At 47.9% G+C, this 25,236-nt stretch overlaps 2 protein-coding genes across 2 annotated transcripts; both read right to left on the bottom strand.

Annotated features, from left to right (window-relative positions):
• Positions 1-65: 65 nt before the first annotated feature.
• On the bottom strand, positions 66-1,980 carry CSF3 (colony stimulating factor 3). The gene is made up of 4 exons (XM_037810493.1): positions 1,747-1,980; positions 1,232-1,339; positions 965-1,111; positions 66-646 (listed from the first exon to the last, which is right to left on the bottom strand). The coding sequence occupies exons 1-4, from the start codon at positions 1,978-1,980 to the stop codon at positions 482-484; spliced, it is 654 nt and encodes a 217-aa protein (XP_037666421.1). The 3' UTR covers positions 66-481.
• A 10,556-nt stretch (positions 1,981-12,536) lies between these two features.
• On the bottom strand, positions 12,537-24,869 carry PSMD3 (proteasome 26S subunit, non-ATPase 3). Its single transcript, XM_037809704.1, has 12 exons — positions 24,485-24,869; positions 21,841-22,031; positions 20,006-20,143; positions 19,195-19,331; positions 18,065-18,255; positions 17,805-17,908; positions 15,152-15,266; positions 14,926-15,045; positions 14,687-14,790; positions 14,276-14,431; positions 13,198-13,248; positions 12,537-12,991 (listed from the first exon to the last, which is right to left on the bottom strand). Exons 1-12 carry the CDS (start codon positions 24,699-24,701, stop codon positions 12,914-12,916), a joined length of 1,602 nt encoding a protein of 533 aa, XP_037665632.1. The 5' UTR covers positions 24,702-24,869; the 3' UTR covers positions 12,537-12,913.
• Positions 24,870-25,236: the final 367 nt, after the last annotated feature.

Here is a 25,236-nt window from a genome sequence, read left to right as displayed (position 1 = left end):
CCTCCCAGCTCTGGCTGCCTCTGCTGCTCAGGGACTCGGTGTCCGTGGGGTGGGGTAGGGACAGGGGCCGGGGGGAACGGAGCGAGGGATACCAGGGCCCAGTCGGGAAACACTGCTGTTTAAATATTAAACAGGGATGGCTTGTCTCCCACATGGGAGACCTCCTGATGCCCCCAAGGGCTCCAAGGCTGGTACCCTTGGGGCAGGAGCTTCACTGTGGCTCCTCCCAGTGCCCACCACACAGCCGGGCAAGAGAGCAGCCACAGGAATAAATACTTGGTATTTACCTAGCTACCTCCCGATCCAGGGGACAGGAGGACAGGATTCTTTCTCCCTGCTATAGGCAGGAGAATGGAACTTGGAGATGGAGGGAAGGACCCAGAAGTCTGGGCCTCCTTCCCGCTCTTCCCTTTAAATAGTAGGTTTAAATAAACATAAATATTAAATAGCCATAAATACACCAGATAGGGAAGGGTGTGCTTCAGGGCTGGTCAAGGTAGCGCAGCACCCGGTGCGCCAGCTCCAGGAAGCTCTGCAGGTTGGAGGCAACCAGAACAGCCCCGGCTCGGTGCTGGAAGGCCGAGGTGAAGGTCGGCATGGAGCCCTGGGTGGGCTGCACTGTGGGAGCCACCCCCAGGTCTTCCATCTGGGGGGAGAAAGATGAGGTCAGCAGGCAGGCCCTGCCGAGGGGCGTGCTGCAGACAGGATGCTGTGGGAGGTCACATGGTTAGCGAGGCAGCCAGGGCTTGAACCCAGGCCCTCTGTTCCAAGACCCAGCGGTCCCACCTCTGCTCTCAAGGAGGAGGAAATGGAGAAAGGCCAGCAAGCGAGAAAGGCAAGCTCTCAGGAAGGCTCTCCTCTCAACCCTACAGAACTTTCAGGATCCCTGGGCATGCACCACCCTGCAAGCCAGTGACTTGGGCAGGACCTTCGGGGCCCAGCTCCGGTACCAGGGGAAGCTCACCTGCTGCCAGACGTTGGTAGCAAAGTCAGTGACGTCGAGCCGTAGCATGTCCAAGGTGGGGGCCACCTCGGAGGAAACCCCTGCCAGGGCCTGCAGGAGGCCCTGGTAGAGGAAAAGGCCGCGGTGGAGTTGGCTCAGGCAGCCTGTCTGGGGAGACAGAGTAGGAGTTAGGGGGTGGTGGCTGGGGACACTCCTCTCGGGAGGAGCCCCCAGCTTGGAGCCTGGCCCCCTCCTCTTCCTCCTCTTCCTCTCCCTCCAGACACTCACCACATGCAGGGCTTGGCTGGAGCAGCTGCTTAGGGGAGCCTGGGGGATGCCCAAAACATGCCCAAGCAGCACCAGCTCCTCAGGATGGCACAGCTTGTAGGAGGCACACTGGGGGTGGGAAAGATACTGAGTGGGGGGCCCTCGCCAGGCCAGGCCGCTCTTCCCTCCTGAGTCCTCCTCGCCTCTCTGGGTCTCTCCCTTCCCTCCGGATCCTGGCAGGCTTCTCAGCCCCATCCCGCCCTGTTCCCCTGGCGCCCCTCTCTTCCCCAAGCCTCTCCCAGTCACCCAGATCTCCCCATCTCCTAATTGTCTCCATTTCCCCCTGTGTCTCCCTCTCCCACAGCCCTCCTTGACGTCTCTCCTCAGGTCTTCCCCAGGTCTCCACCCACTCCCATGCCTCTTACCCCCACTCCCTCTCCCTACAGCTCCCCCCACCAGGCCCGTCTTCCTCCCATGCCCCCTCCAACAGCATCTGTGCCCCACTGCTTGTCTCCCTGCCCCACCTCCTCACTCACCAGCCTCTCCTGCAGCCCTGCTCCATCGGCCTGGATCTTTCTCACTTGCTCTAAGCTCTTGAGCAGGAAGTTCTGGGGCAGGAAACTGGCAGGGCCCACGGGGGCGGCTTCTTGCACCGTCCAGAGCGCACTGTGCCAGAGCAGTAGCAGCAGGGCTGGGGGCAGACGGGGGCTCAGGAGACGTGCTCGTCCCTTCCCACCCAGGCTGCTCTCTGGAGCATAGGAACCCCTCATCCCCATTCCAGCTCCTTTACCACTGCAGCCCTCCCACCCCAGGGCCAGCAGCTCTCCCATCCCATCCCGGGCCGGGCCACTCACCCGTCAGCATCATGGGGCTCTAGGGGCAGGCTCAGCTGTGGCTCTGGGCGGGTTCTGGGCAGCAGACTCTGGCTCTGTCCAGGACCGGCTTGAGAGGGCCTTTATACCCCCATGGAGGCCTGGGAGGAAATTACCTGGACTGCAACTAAGGCTTAGTAATAACTTCCCAGGACTTATGCAAATTTGGTGTTCAGGACAATACAGGGGGTTGGGACAAAACGTTTGCGAAAGTTTTGTGAAATTGTGGAATCTCTGCTCCCTCTTTGACGTCTTGCCCCCTCAAACCCTCCTTCCCCCACCACCCTGCCCCAAGCCCGAATCGCCCCAAGATGTTTGAAGAGAACAGCTGAACAAAGACTGAGCGTTAAAAGCCTTGGAGGCTGAAGTCCCGTCAGACTGACCAGGGAGGAGGCACGCCCCAAGACCCTCCCTTCCCACCAGATACGCTGGGGACCCCCCTTTGCCCCTCACTCTTTGGGATTCTCAGGCCATCTGCTTCCAGACCCTCAGATTCCCAAAGAGAACAAAGAAGGAAGTTGCCCCCTTTCCTGCCCCACAAACTCCCACAAGGCTGTTTTCCTGGGTCCCTTCCTGGGGGGCCAGGGGACTGAGATAGAGACATTGGGGTCTCCCCTCCTACCCCACCCCAGTTTTGATGGGCACCAAGTGCCAGATCTTCCAGAGCTGGTTATCTGGGAACTCCCCAGTCACCCCCGTGACTCATTCTTGTAAGCCCCTGGAATCCCGGCAGAGGCCAGAGGAAACCGGATGTGTGTCCTGAATCAGGGCAGACCCTTCCGTCTTGGCCTACCTGACCTTGCCCTGCGACCTCCTCCTGCACTAGCCCCTCCCACTCCAAGTTTCCCATGTTTGGGAATTGGGGGACTGGGACGCATGGCTTCCCTGGCCAAGTTCACTGCCCCAGAGAGGAAGACGCCAGCCCGAGTATGTGTTGTCCTGAGATGGCAAAGGGCTTGGGGGTGAAAACGGAGACGCCTCCGTGTCTCAGAGTCCTGGAACCATGGAATGTTGGCGCTGCGACGGGCCTTGCTGTCTGTTCCAACCCTGTGAACTGCAGGCCAAGAGGGAGGGTCTTGCCCAAGATCATGGGGGGCAGTCAGAACTAGAACCCAGGCCTCTGCCTTGGCCCTGCAGGTTTTCCGCAGGCCATGGGTCCTGTCTTCTGGGTCAATCTGACAGATGCACCCAAGGCTGTGACTTTAGGTCCCAATTTATAACCCCCAAGGTCCCAAGGAACAGAGATATGTCCGGATGCGATGCGGCTGTGTCCTGGTTGGCCAGGGGCCAGCTCTGGGGCTGGGGTGCCCCCTGGTGGCCGCAGACAGCAGGGCCCGCACCTACCAATGTGCTGACGCCTGCCCACTGGTCCCCACGTGTGTGTCCCCCACTCTACATCAGTCTGGGCGATTCGCCACCAGGCGCAGATTGAGCGGTGCTCTACGTCTCGCTCCTCTGGGGTGGGGGTGGGGGTAGCAGCACTGCGCAGGGCAGGAGCTTCACATTTTTAAACAATCCCTGTTATCCTCCAGAAAGAGCTATCAAATAGCAACAGGTATCAAGTACTTTGCATGCTCCAGACTTTGTGCTAAATAAGCCCTTTCTCTACAGTATTTAATTCATTCCTTCCCACAAGCCTATGAGGTAGGTACTAGAATCATTTACTTTTTTACAGAAGACTAATCTGACCTCAAGGGAAGTTAAGGAACTTGCCAAAGTTGCAGAACCAAAGTCTGCCCTGGGCCAATCTCCAGCTGTCTTTTTTTTTTTTTTTTTTTTAATTCAATTTTATTGAAATATATTCACATACTATACAATCATCCATGCTGTGCAATCAGTTGTTCATAGTACCGTTATATAGTTGCATGCATTCATCAGCACAATCAATTTTGAACAATTTCGTTAACAGACACAAAAAAGTGTAAGAGTAAAAGTTAAAATAAAAATGAACTACCATCTCTCCCTATCATTCATTTACTTTTTGTCCTCATTTTCTATTCATCTGTCCATACATTGTATAAAGAAAGGGAGTGGGAGCCACAAAGTTTTCACAATCATAAGGTCACACGATGTAAGCTATATAGTTATACAATCATCTTCAAGAATGAAGGCTACTGGGCTGCAGTTCAATAGTTTTAGGTATTTCCTTGTAGCTATTCCAAGATGCTAAAAACTAAAAAGGGATATCTATATAATGTATACAAGTAACCTCCTGAATGACCTCTCAACTCTATTTGAGATCTCTCAGCCACTGAAACTTTGTTTCCTTTCTCTTCTCCCTTTTGTCAAGAAAGCTTTCTCAATTCCATGATGCTAGGGCCAAGTTCATCCCTGCACATCATGTCCCACATTGCTGCGGAGATTTACACCCCTGGGAATCATGTCCATGTAGAAGGGAGGGCGGTGAATTCACCTGCAGTGTTGGCTTAGAGAGAGGCCACAACTGAGCAACAAAAGAGGTTCTCTGGGGTGACTCTTAGGCACAATTTTAAGTAGGCTTAGCCTCTCCTTTGCAGTAGCAAACCTCATAAGGGCAGGCCCCAAGAATGAGGTCTCGGCCTTCTAAATTGGTAGCCCCCAATGTTTCTGAGAATATTATTAATTCCCCAAGTGGGGAAATCTAATATTTCCACATTTTCCTCCATCCCTCAAGGGGGCTTTGCAAATACATCTTTATTCTCTGCCCAAATACTCTGGGACGTATTGGGGCTTCACACTAACCTGTACAAACCAACCAGATTTCACTCCCTACTCAACGTTCCATGTAATTATGTTGTGTGAACAAACTGAACTTACAAATTAAATTATATAGTGTGTTACAAAAAATATAGATTTTGCACCTAATAAACATCTCTTCCTTTGGTCTCACACAGAAGTTTGTTTCAAAAACACCGTCCATATCATCCTTTACCCTTTAGTCTAATTTACCTTACTCCTAACCAAGTCCATTTCATTCATATCTCTAATTGAAGTCTGATCTCTCTTTTTCAGACTCCTTAACATTTGCTTTATGGGGTAATGCTGACATTCACAGCTGCTGGACTTTGGCTGTGAATCTCAGGTGTCACATAGATACCCAAAGTTCCAGGGACCAATCAGATTATACACAAAGAGCTCACATCTCAGAATTTAGAAATAGTCATTACAACTTGAGAATGGATATAACTGCTCTAATAGCTTACAATCTAGGAACTTTACAATAAGCCTTCCCCTGATAAACTATGCTCTCAGACTCAATTCTCAGAGCTTGCACATTATAGTTAGTCCAAATTAGTAAGGCATTATGGTGTTTTTCTTTCCATTTCTGGTTTATTTCACTCAATATACTGTCCTCAATGTCCAAGCACCTCACTCCTCACAGCAATGTCCATACAACTTCATTCCTTCTTGTAGCAGCTCAATATTCCATTGTATGTATACACCACAGTTTGCCATTCCATTCATCAGTTGTACCCTGAGGCCACCTCCATCCACTGCAAATCATGAATACTGACACCATAAACCCCACTGTGCAAATGTCCATTTGTGTCCCTATTTTCAGTTCTTCCAAGTATGTATCCAATAACCAAGTTGCAGGACCACATGGCAATCCCATGCTTAGCTTCCTGTGGAACCACCACACTGCCCTCCAGCTGGGCTGCACCATTCTACTTCCTCACCAACAGTGATTAGTTACCTCCCTTTCTCCACATTTTCTCCAGCACTTGTATCCCTCTGTTTATTTTTTAGATGGTTTTATTCACACACTGTGCATTCCATCCTAAGTCAACAATCAGTGGTTCCCTGTATAATCACATAGTTATGCATTCACCAACACTATCTATATAAGGACATTTCCATTTCTTCCAGAAAGTGGAAGAGGTGAAAAAAGTAAAAAGAAAAAAGAAAAAGAAAGAAAAAAATGACAACTAAAAAGCAACAAAATAAAAAATAAAGTCAAAATAAAATACCATAAAAATGTCAGATAACAACGCCAACACCAAGAATCCCATACCTCTCTCTTATATCCTTCTCTTACAGACATTTAGCTTTGGCATATTGCCTTTGTTACAATTAAAGGAAGCCTATTACAATGTTACTGTTAACTATAGACTCTAGTTTGCATTGATTGTATTTTTCCCCCAATATCACTCCATTTTTAACGCCTTGTAAAGTTGACATTCATTTGTTCTCCCTCATCTAAAAACATATTTGTACATTTAATCACACTCATTGACCACTCTAGGTTTCACTAAGTTACACAGTCCCAGTCTTTATCTTCTATCTTTCCTTCTGGTGTCCTACATGCTCTTAACTTTCCTCTTTCAACTATACTCACAGTCATCTTTGTTCAGTGTACTTAAATTATTGTGCTACCATCACTCTATACTGTGCCTCAAACCTCTCTCTCCTGTCTTTTCCTATCTGCCTGTAGTGTTCTCTTTAGTATTTCCTTAGAGCAGGTATCTTGTTCACAAACTCTCTCAGTGTCTGTTTGTCTGAGAATATTTTAAACTTTCCCTCATTTTTGAAGGACAGTTTTGCTGGATATAGAATTCTTGGTTGGCAGTTTTTCTCCTTCAGTATTTTATATATATATCATACCACTGTCTTCTTGCCTCCATGGTTTCTACTGAGAAATCCACACATAGTCTTACTGAGCTTCCTTTGTGTGTGATGGATCACTTTTCTCTTGCTGCTTTCAGAATTCTCTCTTTGTCTTTGATATTTGATAATCTGATTATTAAGTGTCTTGGCATAGGTCTATTTGGATCTATTCTGTTTGGGGTGTGCTGCATTTCTTGAATCTGTAATTTTATGTCTTTCATAAGAGAAGAGAAATTTTCAGTGATTTTTTATTCCATTATTGTTTCTGCCCCTTTTCCCTTCTCTTCTCCTTCTGGGACACCTATGAGGTGTACATTCATGCACTTCATGTTGTCATTCAGTTCTCTGAGATGCTGCTCATATTTTTCCACTCTTTCCCTATCTGTTCTTTTGTGTGTAGGATTTCAGATGTCCTGTCCTCCAGTTCATGAATCTTTTCTTCTGCCTCTTCAAATCTGCTGTTGTATGTCTCCATTGTGTTTTTCATCTCTTCTATTGTGCCTTTCATTCCAATAAGTTCTGCCAATTGTTTTTTCAGACTTTCGAATTCTTTATGTTCACCCAGTGTCTTTTTTATATCCTTCATCTCTTTTGCTATATCTTCCCTCAACCTGTTGATTTGAATTTTGAATTGATTTAGCATATTTGTTTGAAGAGCTTTAATTAGTTGTTTCAGCTCCTGTATCTCAGTTGAAGTGTAGGTTTGTTCCTTTGACTGGGCCAAATCTTCACTTTTCCTAATGTGACTCATAATTTTTTGTTGTCTAGGCATCTGCTTTCCTTGATTACCCAATTAGATTTTCCCAGACCAAATGGGCCCTGGTCTCAGGAGGAAGATTTATCAGTATCAAGTTTCCCTGAGGAGCAGGTTGTCAGACTTTCCTGTGAGGCCTCTAGACTCAGTGCTTTTCCTATCCTGTCCAGCAGGTGGCACTTATCAGCCTGCAGCTTCTCACTGGTGTAAAGAGGTGTGGTCCCTTTAATTCTCAGCAGACCCTGTCCTGGCCAGGGGCTGAGGGTGTCAGAAGCCAAGCTTAAGTTGTTTAGGTTTTTTTTCTTTTTTCTCCCAGGCCCTGGGGTCTGAATTCTCTGAGGGAGGGCACCCACTTGAGCTGGGCCCCACCCCCCTTTTCTTAGGGAAGATACACCCTTTAGGGAGTTATCTTGTACATTTGAATTCCTCCTTTGTCTCTCTGACTCTATAAGTCCACCCTTGCCTGGGTCAATGCTGACAATTGAAAATGCCTGCAGCTTTCTCTAATGAGTTGCTTAGAATGAGAGAAAAAAAGGAAAAAGAGCAAAAGCCCTTTTCAGAGCCAGTCCCCGGTCCCCCAGTTTCACTAGTTGACCAATGTTGGTCCCTGGTTCCTTGTGCCCCTTTTCTTGGGACATAGCTGTTTTCTAGAATTCCGAGCTCAGCCATCTCCAAAAGCCTCTGCTTTTATTTATTTATTTATTTTCCATCAGCCCTGCCTCCTCTCTGCTGGGAGCAACCTCAAATTCCTTTCCTATTTGCTCTGGGTTTATCTGTGCTTGTAGCTTGTATTCAGTAGTCCAAATCTGTTAATTAAAATCACAATTGGAGCTTGGTTGAGTTACTTGCCCTTGCTCCAGGTAACCAGCTTCTTTTTTCCAGAGGGAAGTGTTTCAGCTCAGCCTGCAGTGCTGGTGGGGGAGGAGCACCAGCTCTGCAGTTTGGGGTGCTTTACTTACAGTTTATGCTGCGATCTCAGCCGTTCCACCCATCCCAGGCTTGTGTATGATGTGTGTCCAATTATGGATGTCCTCCAACTGTTGTTTCAGACTATATACTAGTTGTTCCTGGCTATTTACTGGTTGCTCTAGAGGACTAACTAAATTCTACACCTCTCTATGCTGCCATCTTGCCCTTCCTCCCCCAATCTTCAACTCTTAACAATTAAATCTCTTTCTCCTCTTTTTTTAAAAAAAAATTTTATTGTGTTAAGTTGTGTTAACATATTTATAACATAAAATTTTCCATTTTAACCACTTTCAACTACTGAATCTCTTAACCATTGAATGGCCTTCCTCCCATGTGGCCAGGCCAGCCACCGTAACTTTTGTCTTCACCAACAGTCCATGTGTGTTGGGGTTTTGGTTCAGAAAAATATGTTTAATTCTAGCAAGCGGTGAAAGGACTGAGAATAATGATTTGAAGAAAACAGACCGGTTTGCCTGGGAAAGAGAGGGAGAAGATTGTTGTTCAGATACAAGGGCTGGAACAAGGACAGAGTGGGGAAGCCACAGCCAGCCTGTTTTCATCTCAACAAAAGGAAAGCACTTTTAACAGACAGAGGTGTTGGAAGATGGAGTGGGCTGCTTCCAGAGGAAGTGAGCTTCTTTCCCAGGAGGTGTTCTGGCCTCCATTCAACAGGGAGGAAATCCGAATGTTGGCTGGCACTTATTGGGCACCCCTTGTGTGTCAGGCACCTTCCATTACACCTTCTCATTTCACTTTACCAGCCAACTTGTAGGGTGTGTATTATTCCCATTTTATGGAGCTAGGCAGGATTTGCAGTCAGGTCTCCCTCCCAAACCTCCACTATTCCCATTATACCACCTTCCGGTCCAGACGGCTCTAAGTCTTGGGTAACAGCTCAATCCAGACTTCAGCCCCACCCAGGGGAGAGTGAAGACCGAGCAGAGTAGCAAGGGCCTTCTTACCAGCCGTGACACACAGAGATTGAGCTAGACTGGATGCTCAAACCAAAATGATTTTCCAGCAAGGGGCCAGGCTCCAGAGATCCCTCACTGTTGTTATGCATCTTTCCAACTTCCTACCGGCTTTCCTGGGTTTTTCTTAATGACCAGAACTGGCAGGCAATCTCCTTTCAGGCTTTCTGTTTACATCTGGCTCTGGACTTGGAACATCTTTTTAAAGGCTCTGGAGTAACTTTCATTTGTTACTGGGTGTGTGTGTAGATTGTAAAACCTCCTTGGAGGACAACTTGGGGTTTCTAGTCAAGGTGGAAATGTACACATCCTACAAGCAAGTAATTCTACTTCTCAGGCGTGCCTTATGGCAGAGATCAGCACTGTCAGGCTGAGGTTCAGAATGGGTTTTACATCTTGAGATGGCTTGTAAAAAATCAAAAGAGGAATATTTCACAACCTGTAAAGTCATATGAAATTCAAATTCTAGTGTTCATAAGTTATTTATTTATATATCATCTATGGCTGCTTTTGTGCCACAAAGGCAGATCTGTAGTTGTGATACAGACCATGTGGCCAGAAGCCTAAAGTACTTACTATCTGTTCCTTTAATAAAAACTTTGCAAACTGTGTACTAGTACACATGGACAAGGGGACAGAGGCAGAGATGTTCTTTGCAGCATTGTTTGTAAGAGCAAACAAATAGAAGGGTGGTAAATGCCCATCAGTAGGGAAATGGCTAAAAAAGTGTGGCCATTCATACCACATATCCTTCCCCATCCTCCCAGGATGAAAACTCCAGGAGGAAAGGGCTTTTTTTTTTTTTTATTCGGTTGTACCCCCCAATGCTTAGAACTGTGTCGGGCACACGCATCAATGTGATTAGATCTTAAAAACAATACTGAGCTGAAAGAGCACGTTGCAATCACGTAATATACCAATTACTCAAATTTAGAAACTGCAAAGCAATATTATGTTTTGTAGTAAAAATATGAAAGCATCAACTGGAAGGCTGTCCACTGAATTCATCGGAGGGACTGCCTCTAGGGAGGAGAGGAACCAGGTGGAATTCCACCTATTTGTAGTATTTCAATTCTGCTTTGATTTAAAAACTGGACACAGTAACAAAACGTTAACTTTACTAAACTTAGGTGGAAAGGATATGGGTATTTGCTATGTTATTCTTTGTACTTTTCTGCAGTTTAAATAGACAACAACAAAACTGAGTGAATACAGTGAACTCAAAGCATGAAGATGACACTAAGCTTTTCCAGGGAATGAAAATCAGGCCGGCGGGGGGTGAATTACAAGAAGCTTCAAGACAGTGAGCAGGTAGGGTCAGGGTGGGCAAGAACCAAGGAATGAGGTGAATGACCCAAAGTCTCTGCAACAGGGTGATAAATTCTCGCTGATTCGTTACCAATCAAGGTCTGAGGCAGTTCGGGTTAAGTGATAGCACTTATGTGAGGTTGGCACAAACGGGAGGCATATGGATTACAACCAGAACCATGAAGGGGTTATAAATGGCCTCAGGCAGCCGCCCCTCACCTTCCCTACTGCTTACAGGTCTCATCATCACACACTCAAAAAGAAAGTCAGTTAAAGGTAATGTAAAAGTCAAGGGCCAGGACGGGTGGCCCCGTGGAGACCGAAAAGCAGGTAAGAAGGCACAGACTGAGGCTGGAAGAAGGCAGTGCAGCTTGACAGAATGTGACTGCGACTGGGTGTCACACAGGCCTGGGCTCAATTCCCAGCTCTGCCACCGCGACTCATTTCAACAAGCAGTACCTGTTCTAGCATCCCAAATTGGGCTCCACAGGAGGTGAGGTGTTCAATATCAGCCACCCCTGCCCCAGCCTTCCTGAAAGGGACTTCAAAAAACCAAAACCAAAACCAAAACAAAACAAAAAACAATTTCTATTAGATTTTTGAATTGATCTGTAAAGTCAAAACATAAAATGGCAAATGGATTGGAATCCTTAAAATAATGAAAAGTTTGGACACTAGACAAAAAACTTCTCCCACAGAGATGGTGGGATGAGTTTGGGGAAAATAAGAGGAAGTGCTATTTCATAAAACAAACTTTAAGAGTTGATTACGTCAAGAGGTGGCAGATGCTTAAAGGAAGTGGGAACCAAAGTAACATGAGTCCAGAACACGTGCTGAATGAAAGTTGGGAGGGGTGGGAGATGAAAATCTGCAGCTGGCGACGAACACACCATACTTCTCCTAGTAAGACTTTATTGACTCCATATGGTGAGCCAGGCACTGTGCAAGGCCCCAGGAGGCACGAAGTTTAAGAAATGCCCCTTGCTCTTTAAGAGCTTACTTGGGAAGATAAGGCTTTTACACAAACTACCTTTTAAAAAAAAGTATTTGATTACTGAGTGGTACAGAAACCGGGGGGAGGGGGGAGTCGCTGTGGGTCAGGAAAGCGTGGAGTACACGGGATGAGCCAAACCTAGGAGGATGTGGAATTCAGCCAGGTGGAGAGAAAGCATGACAAGAAGAGGGACCGGAGTTAAGGCAGAGGCAGAGACTCACAAGATAGCTTTCAGGTAACATAGCTTGGCAGGAACAGGGAGTACCTGTTCACCAGAGAACATATGAATAATTCAAATGACCTAATGTAGGGAGCACTAACCTTAGTGGCTGAAAGGGAGATATGGGCAGGTGCATTTTCCCACCACATGCAGCTGAGGTAGGTGGGCTGGGGGCCAAAGGGGAGCCCCCTTCTGCTTGACCCCAACAGCTTTGCCTTTGGTGAGTCCACTCCCCATTCCATAAGGGCCAACTGGGCAAAACCCTGTCAACTCGCAGGGACCCTTTTCTCTCCTCTGTGTCCCTCATCTGACTCTCAGGGACCCTCACCTTCTTCTAGATTTCACATGACCAAAAGCCCAGATTCTTGATTTTAAAGCTAGCTCACTGGCTTAATCTTTTATTCTATGGATGTGAGAAAGGGGCCTGAGAGGTTTAGTGATTTGCCCAATATTTGACAGCCAGTTGGGTAACAGATGGAGTAAAGTCAGCCTGGCCCTTCTGATCCCAGCCCGGTGTCTCCTTCACCTCCCCGCTACACCTCCCCCCATCCACAGACGCACTGGGCCCTCAATCACACTTTGGGGCTAATCACACTTTAGGGCCTGTCAACACTGAAGCTGTGAGTGAAGTACAGTAACTGATGCATAAACATCTTTGGAGAACATTTTATTGTTTAAAAATCATAATTGAAGTTTCAAAAAACATTCAACCAAACACATGTCCCAATTCCAGTCTCCCACTCCCTAGAGGAGAGCACAGGGCTGTTCTCTCCATCCTGCTGCCCACACCACTAGCCACGACCCTGCCCTGGGAGGCCACCTGCCCGCCCACCATGAGCTAAGTTGCCGGCTGGGGAGGGGCCCTGGGAGGAGGGGGGGTGGCTGGCTCCCTGCACCCCTCACCCCCTGCACATCTGCAGTCTGTGAGCCATGTGTGGGAAGAGGGGGAGGGCTCCTGGCAATGGACCCCCAAGGGACAAAGTTAAAGAGCCACCTCCACTCATCCTGCCCCTCCCCAGCCCCCCTGCTCAAGGGAAGCTGTCGTCATCATCTTCGGCCATCTCCTTGGCAAACTCCAGGTCTTGCTGCTCTCGCTCACGCCGCTCCTGGGGAAGGGTAGGGTGAGGGCTGGGCTGCCAAGGACCGGCCAGGTGGTCTCACTGCTGCTGCACCCAGCCCAACCCCCCCACCCCCAAGGCCAGGGACTACCAAAGCTTCAGCACTGCTCCCAGCCCTTCCAGACACTTCCCCTCTTCCAGTTGTGTGGGGAAGTTTAATCTCTGCGTTACACCTGAAACAGAAGGAAGCTCACCTCTGCAGACTCCAAGTCCTTGTTGTACGATTTGGGAGGAAACCTCATAGCCTGAAGCACAGCAGAAACAGGGAAAGAAGGTATTAATTTAACACACATACATCTATTATGTTTCTTCTGTGTACCAGACACCAAGAGAAGTAAGATAAGTCTGTGTTCTCCAGTTTAGGTAGGCAGTATAGGCAGTATTACCATACTGTGTGATGAATGCTAAAAAAGTAAGAGAACTCAGAGAAATAAGTGAGTAACCTTCTCCACCGGGTGAAGGGGTCTGGTGGTGAGGAGTAGAATGGACTGGTTGTAGGAACGGAGGAAAGGCACTCTAGGCCAAGAATGCAGCACATGGGAAGGCCTGGCCTGAGTCCAGTGTTGCTAGAGAGAGGGAGAGAGGGTGGGGATGGGGGTGTATGTGTGTACAGGGGTGGTAGGAAGTGAGACCAGAGACACAGGAAGGGACCAGCTCACAAGGCGCCTTGTGCGTCAGGCTGAGACAGCATTTGCCAGATGTTAAGCAAGGCAGTAATATCCCAGGTTTCTTGGGGGGGGGGGGGGAGGAGACTAGGAAGAAGCATGGGGGCCAAACAGTAACAGCACCTAGCTCAGTGCCTGACCCAGAATAAGGGATCCATAAACTTCTATGGCACTCCATACCAGCTCTACAGTTTCTAACAATTTAGAATTCTCTAAGTGCCTTATACTGTGGTTTCATCTAATCCTATCAACCCGTGATGCAGGCAGGGCAAGTGACACCTCCCTGTCAGGTTCACAGATGGAGAAACAGAGGTTCAGAGAAGTTAAATGACTCCTATTAGTGGTGGAACCAAATCCAGAACCCTGCCCTTGTCATGCCCTCCTAGCCCTCCTTGCTTGCCATACCCCTTAAAAGCAACGGAAACGGCTGTACTCCTACCACTGGCTATGGACCCAGGCAGAGCCATTTCCCACCTCTGGGTCCCCTGCCCTGTCATTCAGTTTTTTTCAGAGATGGGGCTGGGAATTTTGCCACCAATCTTCCTCTGAGGAACCCCCGGAGTGGCAGAGGGGCCCGCTGCTCTCCTTGTTAGCCAAGGGCTCCCACCTTGACAGACATGTTGTGGATGTCCAGGCAGAAGGAGATGCGCTGGTGGAAGGCTAGCTGGGGCTCTCGGGTGGAATAGATGTCGATCATCTCCTTGGACTGCACATAGCCCTTCTCATGGTTGATGCTGGCCTCAATGACGCCATCCCGGATGGCCTGTGGGCCCCAAAAGAGGAAGAAGTCACCCGGGAGCCCATCCTGTCCACTCTACTCCTCCGTCCTCCTTACACTCTCATCCACTCACACACTCTCTCTGGGAACATCCTGCCTCACTGCTATTTTCTCATAGAAAAGACAACACCACTGCTTTACCTATTCCCCTCCTTGGCCCATCTTCCCACCACTCCCACCTCCTGAAATAAGGCCAGTAGGTGACAACCTGGGCCACTTCAGTTCCTGAACCAGCCTCACCTTGGCAACAATGAACTCTGCATCCTCAGGGCTATCCAGCTGCAGCTTCTGGGCAATGTCGGCCAGGGAGATTCGGGAATAGGAGAGGCTGATCATGCGCACACCTGGAGGAAGGAGCAGCAGGCAGGATGGGCACAGACCCCTCAAGCATCCACACACACCCATGAGGCTGCCCCGTCCCGTGGAGAAGCCTAGTCCGAATGCTGCCCTTCAGTGGCCCCACAGACCCTGATCCACACCTGTCTTGATCACATTGTGCCGCAGTCGGATGATCAGGGTATAGGTCCCATCTGCTTGAAACTTCTCCCCAAACTGATCCAGGACCTGGTTGAACTTGGCTAGGTTCCCTGTCCTGACAGCTGGAGGGAGTAGAGAAGTGGATTAGATGATGCAAATGGACACATAAATGAAAAAGGTCACAGTGGTAAGGGGTGTGGCTGGCTCTGGGAAGGGGACCAGCCTTACCTTGGGTCAGAAGGAAGTAGGGCATGAGTGAACGCTTGAGGGAGGGTTGACGGAACTGCAGCCGGTCCGGGATCTCCCCCAGTAACAGCTCGACCACAATGAGAAGCTTGTGCACCTGGACAGTATGACACAGAAATACAGTGGGCAGGAGGCCCACCAGGGGGAACAAGAGAATGACAGGGGGCTTTGATTCCATCAGACATGCTGGGAAATGGGGAAAAGTGGCACTGCAATTAGGCCCATAGTGGGTGGGGGAAAAAAACCCAACCTGTGCTGGGCATGGAATCAAATCTACTTCTGGAGCCAGGTACCAGGGACCTCTGACCTTTCGGCCAGACTTAGCCCTGAGATCAATATCATCTGGCCTATTTTGCCACACAGGAGACCCAGTTTTTATGGGTGAGGGAACAGAGACCAGAGGTCTAGGGAATGGAACGTGAGTCAGCTAAAGATGCTGGTTAGGGACGTGGGTGTTGCCAGAGGACAGGAGAACAATGTGTAAAACTAGAGATCTGGAGCTTAGGAAAGGGGCCTGGGGAAATCTCAGTGAATGACCAGAGATGTGTGGAAGTAGAAGGCTGGCTGCAGGATCGGGTCAGTATTCCTGAATAGTGCCAAAAGTGGATTTGGCACCACACAAGGGAAACAAGGGGGAGGTGACTATGTCTTGCAATCAAGGAGCTGAGACAGCAGGTGCTATGAGTGAGGCACAAGGGCTCCAACGGGCAGTGGGAACATGCCCACACCAGGAGAGGAGGAAGGCAGGGGAGCAGGGTGGGTAAAGATCCTCCACCCTCCACATACACTCATGAGGATGTCCCTGCCCCCTGGAGTAATCCATGTACGAGGGGAGAGCTATGCAGATGGTGGCATTTAATACATGCCTTACAGACTCTGACAAAGCAGAAATGAGGGAGGATGTTTCAGTCAAGAGAACAGTTTGAAAAAGAGACAGGAAAATAGGGAGACTAGGGGGATGACGATATTAATGAAACAGAGAAAAGCAGGAAGCAAGAGTGGTAAGCAATGGCAGAGAGGGCTTCGCTTTAGATGAGCTGAGTTTGAGCAGTCCAGGAGTACCCACAAGGAGACGTGCAGTGGGCAGCTGATCTGTAGGTCTGGGGCTCATGAAGAGGGTCAGGATTAGTAATACACTTGATGATGCATCACAGAAGTGAAAGTTAAAGTTATGAAAGCAGAAAAGATCAGACCAGGAGAGAGTGTGGATTGAAGACAGAACAGTTTCTGTTAGAGATGGAACCTTAGGGAAGGCAAAAATAAGGGATGGACAGAGGAAGAAGTGTCAGGGAAACCAAGGAGCGGTCTCAGGAAGGGAGCATGGTTGATACCTGAGCTCTGGAAGCTACAGGAAGAGAGTCACAAGAAAGAGGGAGCTGTCACCAGCATCAAAGGCTGCTGAGCAAAGAAGCAAGGAGGGCAGAAACTGGAAACAGAGGTTCAGGTGCTAGGACAGAAGTCAGGCTGGTAGGAGTTCAGAGTTAAGGAGAGGGCAGTGAGGAAATGCAGAGAGTTGATAATGCCGGAGATGCCAGGAAGGAGATAGAATGGTTGCTTGAGAAGGAAACCAGCAGGATTGGGAGAACTTTCAGCCTCAAGGGCTTTAAGCAAATAGGTGATGGGCCAAAGCCTTGGAAGAGAGAGGAAAGAATGGGATAGAGAGCAGAGGTACAAAAAGTAGCTTTAAGTAAAGAGAAATGGTAAGAATGGGTGAAGAGAGACATCAAGTTTTGAGTGGCAGCTATGGTCATACCAGGACCACCTGGGAGCCTATTACAAACGGAGAACCTCAGAATCAGAATCTGCGTTTTAGGAAGACCCCAAGGTGATTCAGATGCCCATTCAAGTTTGAAAGCACTAAGCAGGAAGAGGTAAGGGGGCATGGAGTGGGGAGGATGGGCAGAGGAAAGCAGTGCCCAAAAGGGCTCATGCAGGGACTCATCTGGTGCTCCCTGACCTCTCTCTTCCCCGGGGCTCCCTCCCACAGTCCGCTAACCAAAGACCTCACTCCAGCTCCCTCTTTGTTCTCTCCCAATCCTAAGCATAAAGTGCTGTTATGAGGCTTTATCAGCATAAAGTGATGTGACCCGAATGACAAGCTTATGTAGAATGGGAAGTGCTATGCATATACCTTTCTTTTGGTAAGGACTAAAGCCCTTCAAGGGCTAAATCTATTTCTTGTCCTTCTTTTCTATCCCAAAGTCAGCACTCAAAGAAATATGTGGTGACTGACAGCTATCAGGTGGCTAAGTTTTAACCCCACCTGAGCCACTCATGGTGATTTTCTGGGTTCCCTAGCCACAGACAGTACCGCTCCCAACTGGGCATGTGAGGGACCAGGTAGGAGCCTGGAGTTTATCCACACAAACCAGGCCCACAACTGGAAGACTGTAAGGAATGCTGGGAAATCAGGAATATTGTAAACCTATCCACCAAGAAGAATACTCTGAACAGAAGCTGTGAGAATTGTCCAGTTAGTGTCTGCTTAAAGTGCCCTGAAAAATTCCACCCATGGTACCACTGTTTGGATAATGAAGATGAAGGATGCCTTCCCTAGCCCCCGGTGTACAGCAACAGATCTAAAGTTGCATGAGATGAACAAGAGAGGTGAAGGCTGATGCCAGCTGCCGCTCACCGTCTGTTTGAAGCCGACAGCTGTGTGTTGTGGGGCCTTGCGGAGGGCATTGGTCATTGTTCTCCTGGCCTCTGAGTACTCCAGCTGGATGGCTTTGATCCGCCCTGGGGGTGAGTAAGAGAGGGGGTTAAAGGAGAGTGTCATCCAATCCACGGCCCCAGAACAGAATGGCCAAATGTGCCTCTCATGCACCACTCCTAGGAAATTTACACCAAGTGAGCCCGAGGCACCTTCTGCCCTGTGGGTGGCCTTGTGCTCACCTGTGTAGTAGAGGTACCTGGCCCACTCATTGTTGTTGGCCTGCTCGGGGAACACAGACTTGGACACCAGCTTCTCCGCCTGGTCATACAAACTGTAGTGTAGGTAGTTACGCAGCAGGAGGTTCAGGAGGGTGGCCTGACCGTCTGCATCATGCCGAAGGGTAGCTGTCCGGAGCCGGGCATGCAGGAAGCTTCAAGAAAGAGAAAAAAAGAGGTCAAGGCCTCAAACCCCAACTCTTCAAACTGCCTCTGACCTTTCCATTATCCCTCAATTCCTAAAACAGTGATACACACCATATTTCCGTTTATTCACTGAACTTTCAACTTTCAAATGTCCACTGTGCTAGGCCCATTCTAGGTGCCCAAAAGGGATAAAAATCCTGTCCTCCAGGAGCTTACATTCTAGGGGGGCAGAGAGACAATGATGATGATAAATAAGTATAACATGTAGCAGGACAGACAGAGGTAAGAGCTATGGAGAAAGCATGGAAAACGCAATGGGGACTGTGGGGAAGGCAAAATGAGGTTGCAATTTTAAATAAATTGGTCAGGGTGGGACTCCCTGAGAAGGAAACAATTAAGCACAGGAGTGTTCCAGGCAGTGAGAAGAGCCAGTGCAGACTGTGAGAAGGCGTGTGCCAGGCCTGCTCGAGGAAGAGCACAAGGCCAGTGTGGCAGAGAGGAGTGAGTCGGGGGAGAGCTGCAGGAAATGAAGCCAAGGAGGTAGGACAGGGACCAGATCATGTCAGGCCTCACAAGCCATAGTGAAGACTTTGGCTTCTCCCCTCCAAGGGAAACGGGGAGCCACTGAGCAGAGGAGTGACATGTTCCAGCCTGGCCCCTCCACACCCAGCCTATCACTCAGACCTTGCCTGATGTGGGGTGAAGGGAAGAGCCTGGGGGATGGTTCTTAATGGGCCAATGATTATCTCCATTTCTTCATCTAGATTCAGTCTCTCTCATCAGCCTCTGCCCCTGCCCCTGGGCTGAGGGCCTGTTTCCTGCTGGGCACCTTACATGAATCAGCTCATCTCCCTCTGCAAGTCTACAGCTTTGTGGTAGAGACTGACCAAGTTTTTGAGCCCAAAGACCGCAAGGACTCAGTCCTGGCACTGCTTGACCACCTATACCTGCGCACCACATCCAGCTTGTCCAGGAACTCGTAGACCCGGGCGTGGTAATAATAACACTTTGCAGCCACAAGGTCCAGGGCTCGGCGGTTCTGAGTACTGATCTTCTGCATCAAGTCATCAGAGATTTTCTGTGCCTGGGAAGGAAGCCAAGAAAGAAAAAGAGAAACAGCAGCAAGGAAAGGAAAACAACAAAATAGGGAACTGAAGAACAGAACAGTTTCTGCTTGGGCCCTGTCATTTCTTGAGTATGAGCCTCTGGAAAGGTGGTTGTAACTGACAAGGAAGCTGGCCCCAGCTGAAGGGAGTAGAAGAAATGTAGTATCCAAAATGGAGCTCTTCGGTCCCACAATAATAGCTGGCATTTATTAAAACATCACAAAAGTTTGCTACGTGCAGAACATTGTGCTAAGTATTTTTGAATGTGTCATTTTATCTGGTATGGACAACAATCTCATAAGGTGGCATTGCTACCCTCATTTTACAAGCAGCTGAGAGAAATTCATTTGCCTAAGGTACCAGCTGGGATTTGAATCTAGGTCTTCCTATCTCCAAATTCCCTAACTTTCCCAAAAGAACACACTATGCTGGTACCATACGTGGATAGGTACGAATGTCCACTGGCAGCCCTTTGCCTTTCCCGTGGTAACCAGAGCAGGGGATGAGGGTTCCTCCCTGGATGTGGGGCTAGCGTAGGGAGATGGGTCCGCACAACCCAGTGATTCCCTTCATCTCTTCACCAGAGCCAATCTCCTCCACAAGCCCCCAATGTGCTCAGAGCCCATTTATTGTCTCATTGTGCCCTGGATACCTCTTTGTAGCGCTTGCTGTTCATCAGGAAGATGACCATGAGGAGCTGTAGATAGGCTTCCACTTCAGGCAGGAGGGGTGCTGACGCAGCCTTCCCTGTTCGGGGACGGAACTGTAAATCAGCTTCTGTGTCCATGGGCTAGGAGATGACATGAGTTGATACCATGGAAAAGTTCAATTAGATCAATCAACCAAGAATTTATTGGACACCTACTACGTACTAGGTGCCAAGATTTTGCTAGGTGCTGGGGATACAAAACTAAGATGACATCGTGTCTTTTCCAAGAAAGTCAAGGTGGCAGGCAATAAATAAAGGGTTACAAGAGTATGACATCTTTACAGAATATAAAAGGAACACAAAGGATGAGGTAGGGAACCCTTATAGGCTCTACTCTAAACAGAAAGATTAAGCTACCTCACCTGTAACCAGTGCAAATACTGAGACAGAGTTTAACTGATATAGTTCTAAAGATGAAAGCAAGAATAGTAACACAAAAAAAACTGCTTTTTGTTGGAACAAATCAAATTTGGGGAAAACTGACATATATACCGTGACGGTTACGTTCACGTGTCAACTGGCCTAGGTTATGGTGTCCAGTTGTTTGGTCAAACAAGCACTGGCCTGATTGTTACTATGAGGTCATTTTGTGGATTTAAATCTTAGTCAGTTGTTTGCATCTATGGCCAATTACTACAATCAACAAAAGAGCTTGCCTTCAACAATGAGAAATGGCTCATCCAACCAGGTGAAGGCCTTAAAGAGAGAACTGATGATTTCAGCAGTCAGAAAGAATTTCTATCTGTACTTCATCCAGCCAACTTCTCCTGGAGAATTCATTAGCATTCCTAACTTACCATCTGCTACAGAATTTGGACTTGCAATCCCCAAGGTTACATGAACTAATTCACATATATATATATATATATATATAGTCACTTTTGTGTCTCTGGAGAACCCTTATACATATACAGTACTTATTTTCAGATCTAGTCACTGAAACTGGAAAAAAATAATATTATTACAGTTGGCTCAAAAAAGGATCATATTTGGTGAATTTAGACATGTGAAGGCTAAAAAGAATTCAGGGAGTATAAGTGTGAGGCAATACATTTTTTCCCCTCTCTCAGACAATAAACTCTTCACTGTTCTCCCCAAGGGAGTTTCTGAGCTTTTGCATCTATGGGACAGACTGGAAGGGTCAATGTGATTTGAGACGGGGCAGGACCTGGGCTGTACCATGAACGATGAGGGAGATTTTATAGCAGAAAGGCTAAGGAGAGGCTCTCCTGCCACGGAGACACCAGCACCACCGCCAAACTGACTTCACCAGCCGTGTTCTGAGTGCGCTAGGCAGACTCTAGCCCCCCAAATCAATTATTCTTCACATTTTACCAATGAAGAAAATAAGGTACAGGGAGATTAAGTCACTTGCCCAAGTCCACAGATAAGAGTTGGAAGACTTTAGATCCAAATTCACCTCCACACCCAAAACGAAGTTTTGGAGGCAGAGAGAGCAGTAGTAGCTTCTCCTAGGACTCCTCCACCTGACTGGAGGAGTGGGTACTTGTTGGTAGGTAGTGGGCAGTGAATTTGGTTGGAAGGATTCTGATTCCCAGCTCCTTTCCCTGACAAGGAAGGGTACTCCAGGCCAGAAGGATGGTTCCTGTGGGTGGGGTGGGGTGGTGTTAGTGGGCAAATAAGTATTAAATGGGTTTCTTTGGCTTCGCTCCTCACAGCAGAGGTAAAAAGACAGGTCAAAGGGACAGGAAACAATAGCTGCATCCTAGAGGTCTGAGGCCAAGCCCACACCCTTCAAGCTGGCCTGACCCACTCACCTCTTCCAGAAAGGATAGCAAGAAGTCTCGAGTGGCATTATTTGAGGTGAAGAAGCCATGCACAGCCTTGTACAGAACATAGTGGTTCAAGCGGCGTGATGTGGAAGGCAGCATCCGCAGGGCCCTCAGCACAAAGCGTGGCTCCTTGCCTGAAACTGCCTTTTCCAGCTGTTTCACATGTTCCTTGATGTCTGTGGAGGACCAGAGAAGAAAAAATGGCATATTACTTCCAACTCTTCTTATTTCTCCATCACTCTAGTCATATAGGTCTAGGGAGTCTCTTTTACAAAGAGGGTGGGATGTGGCCAATCACTTCTCTTTCCTAATAGGGTTAAGCCATACTTATGGATTCCATACATTGTTTTTAATAACACAACCAAGAGACAAAGAAAAATAAAACTGGGGTGGGGTATGGGGTAGAGGGTGGCAGAAAGAAGAGGAAAAAAGGAAAAAAATTATGCAAAAGAAAAAAAAAAATAAAAAAATGGGGATTTCTGAGATCTCTAAACAGGAAAAGCCTTAAACAAAGGGGAAAAAAAGATTGATGAACTTGATTACATTTTTAAAAAACACAAACTTCTGAATAATTTGTCAATGAAAGAAAAAAATTTGCAACAATTGTGACCTATAAAGAGCCAGTATAAATGGTTAAGAGAAACTCTAATGGCACAATTCAGAATTAAAATGGATACAGACAATATACAATAGAAAAAAGACATAGCTAATAGACACAAAAAATATATTTCACTAGTACTCATATAATTACATATGGAAATGTTTTTCTACTACCAAATTAGCAATATTTTAAAAATGATAAAATATAGAGTACAGTCAAAAGGATATTACTACATTCTGCTGATGTAATGCAAATCAGTAGTTTTTCTGGACAATATCTATCACAAACCTCAAATGCCTTTTTGCTTAGGTGTTCCTCTTCTGAGAATCTACACTGAGAACTAATCATGAAATAGATTAAAAACTCAGGCACAAAGATGACTGTTACACAGCTAGTTATAACTGGAAATAAACTTAAGTGTCCAGCAATAAGGAAACACAGTTAGTAGTTTCTTAGTCACCTCTGTATCCCCAGCACATAGTACAGGGTGCCTGGGCCATAGTAATATGATAATATAAATATAGCAGTATTTACTACAACACTAACTGAAGACTTTCTATGTGCTCACCACGTGCCAGGCACAGTTCTAAGCATTTTAATCTTCAAAATGACCCACTGAAGTAGGTATTATTACTCTCATTTATACAGTTGAGGAAACTAATCCCAAAGCCTGTATTCTTAACCACTATATCATGTATTCCATAAATGTTTCTGGAATAAATCAAATGCTGACTATGTTTATGGGTATGTTAAGTGAAAACACACAAAACACAAAACCATCTGTATTTAGTTATATCATGCCATGTTCCAAACTGTATATATAACCTGATTTCAATTATAAGAGAGCAGCGCAAAAACTCTTAGGAAAAAATATTATGGTTTTTATTTCCTGCTATTTTAGACTCACGCTTTCCAAAATTTCTGCAATGAACATGAATTATTTGTAAGAAAATGAAGTTTATAATATATGCACATACATGTATATGTGTGAATATATATGTGTGGGAGTATACAAACACACCTACATACATACACATCCCAGAAGGTACCACTGAGTGGAATCTCTGCCACTCTGTGGCTATCATTATTTTAACTAAAAGGGTCTTTACTAAGTACTGATCCTGTTTTCAGCTTTAGAGTAGGAACTGATGCAGTCAACAATATCACACCGCAAGAGGAGCTTAACTTAACACCCAGGAGCTTAACTTTGCTTAGCTCAGTATTTTTGAGCTAGTTTCTCGCAGGTAGAGAGAAAACTCAGTATTGGATCCCACTTGACTCACAACCAGGAAAATAGCACCAGGGTCACAGTGGGAAGCTCTTGTTCTACCTAACCCAAATGTGGATAGGATGCTCTAATTTAGAAAAGTAAAACCTGAGGGGGGTAGGAACCTGGGAACACGTATGTGGGAGAAAAGAAATAGGGGGACTGGTATAAAGGAGTTTAGGCTGAAGGTATTAGGAACTGAAACAAAGATGACACCTAAAAAGCTGGAAGCGCGTATGTGTCCAAATCCTTAAGGAACAGCGGGAATAAAAACTTGGCGGGAGAGAAAAAAGGGCAATGGGACTGTCTGGGTACTTCAATTAGCAAAAGAAGCAAGTTACCAGGTAGCAATTGTTCTTTTGGGGGAATTTGCTAAAGGCCGTTACTACAGCAGAAACGTTTTGTATACTCTTAAAACTCAGGGGCGTCACTGGCCCCCTATCCACACAAACATATAAACTTTGGTTTCTAGAGGGATCAATCATATAGCGAGATAACTAGAATCAGTCCAGTGGGATATAAAAGGGAGGAGGCCAGAGGGGAGGATTTCGAAGAAGGGGTCCTCAGGGAGGAGTCCCAAGCCTGGAGAGTTCAGTCATTCGGTTTGGGGTCGAAAGTGTCAGGGTAGTGGGGACGGACTTTTGGGGGTAATCCTAAGGAACCCGGCGTGGTGAAGCCGGCGCTGGGGTCCCAGGGAGAGGCCGGGTCCCCGGAGGCGCTGTCACCGAATGGTGGTGTGTCCCCGGCCCGGGCTCCCGTACCCTCCAAGGTGACGGTGTCCAGCTCTCGCTGGGAATGTTCAGCCGCCGCCGCCGTCTTGCTGTCAGCCTCGGCTGCTGGCCCGCCACCCGTCGCCGCCTCCTCTTTCATCTCCACATCCTGGGGGGCCGGCGGCGGGGGTGGTTCTTGTTCCCCTCCGCCGGGCGGCGGCTTCGCTTTGTCCGCGCCGCGCCGCCGAGCCGAGCCCTCCTGCTTCATGGCGCCCGGGGCCGCGGCCCACTCCGGAGACCGAGGCCGGGGCCTCGCGTAAACCCTCGCACCGGGAACCAGGAACCGGGACGGGCCTGCACACAAGCGCGGGATCGCGTCGAGCCGCACGATGACGGAGCAGCTGCAAACCCCTTCCCGACGCTAGGCCCTCTGGGACACGCCAGGCTCGATGGGCCGATGGCCGAACCAACAGAAGGGAAAGAAATCAAGAGCCGAGGTGCAGGATGGAGGCGGATCTTCAAGGAAGGAGCGGGGAGGAGTCTGTACGTGCTTGTGGGGCTTTCTTTGGAGTGCTTACGTGTGTTGAATTTGTTTAATTCTCGGTCTCGGGTGCATTTCCGTGGATGTCCACAAGAGGTCCCGTCAGGCTCCAATCGGGGTTACAACACCTGGGACTCTAAGAGCACCGCAACCTGCTTGGAGTGGGTAGGGCCTGTCAGAGCGCAGGGCCTGATGACGTCACGAGTTGCCGGGCAGATTTCTCGTTCAATTTGTGCCGTCCCTCCCAGCCCAGGGTAGCTTT

This window comes from Choloepus didactylus, chromosome 18 (genome assembly GCF_015220235.1).
Source record: "Choloepus didactylus isolate mChoDid1 chromosome 18, mChoDid1.pri, whole genome shotgun sequence".
NCBI classification, from domain to species: domain Eukaryota; kingdom Metazoa; phylum Chordata; class Mammalia; order Pilosa; family Megalonychidae; genus Choloepus; species Choloepus didactylus.
The sequence above is the reverse complement of the archived record's forward strand: the minus strand, read 5'-3'. Positions and strand labels throughout refer to the sequence as shown.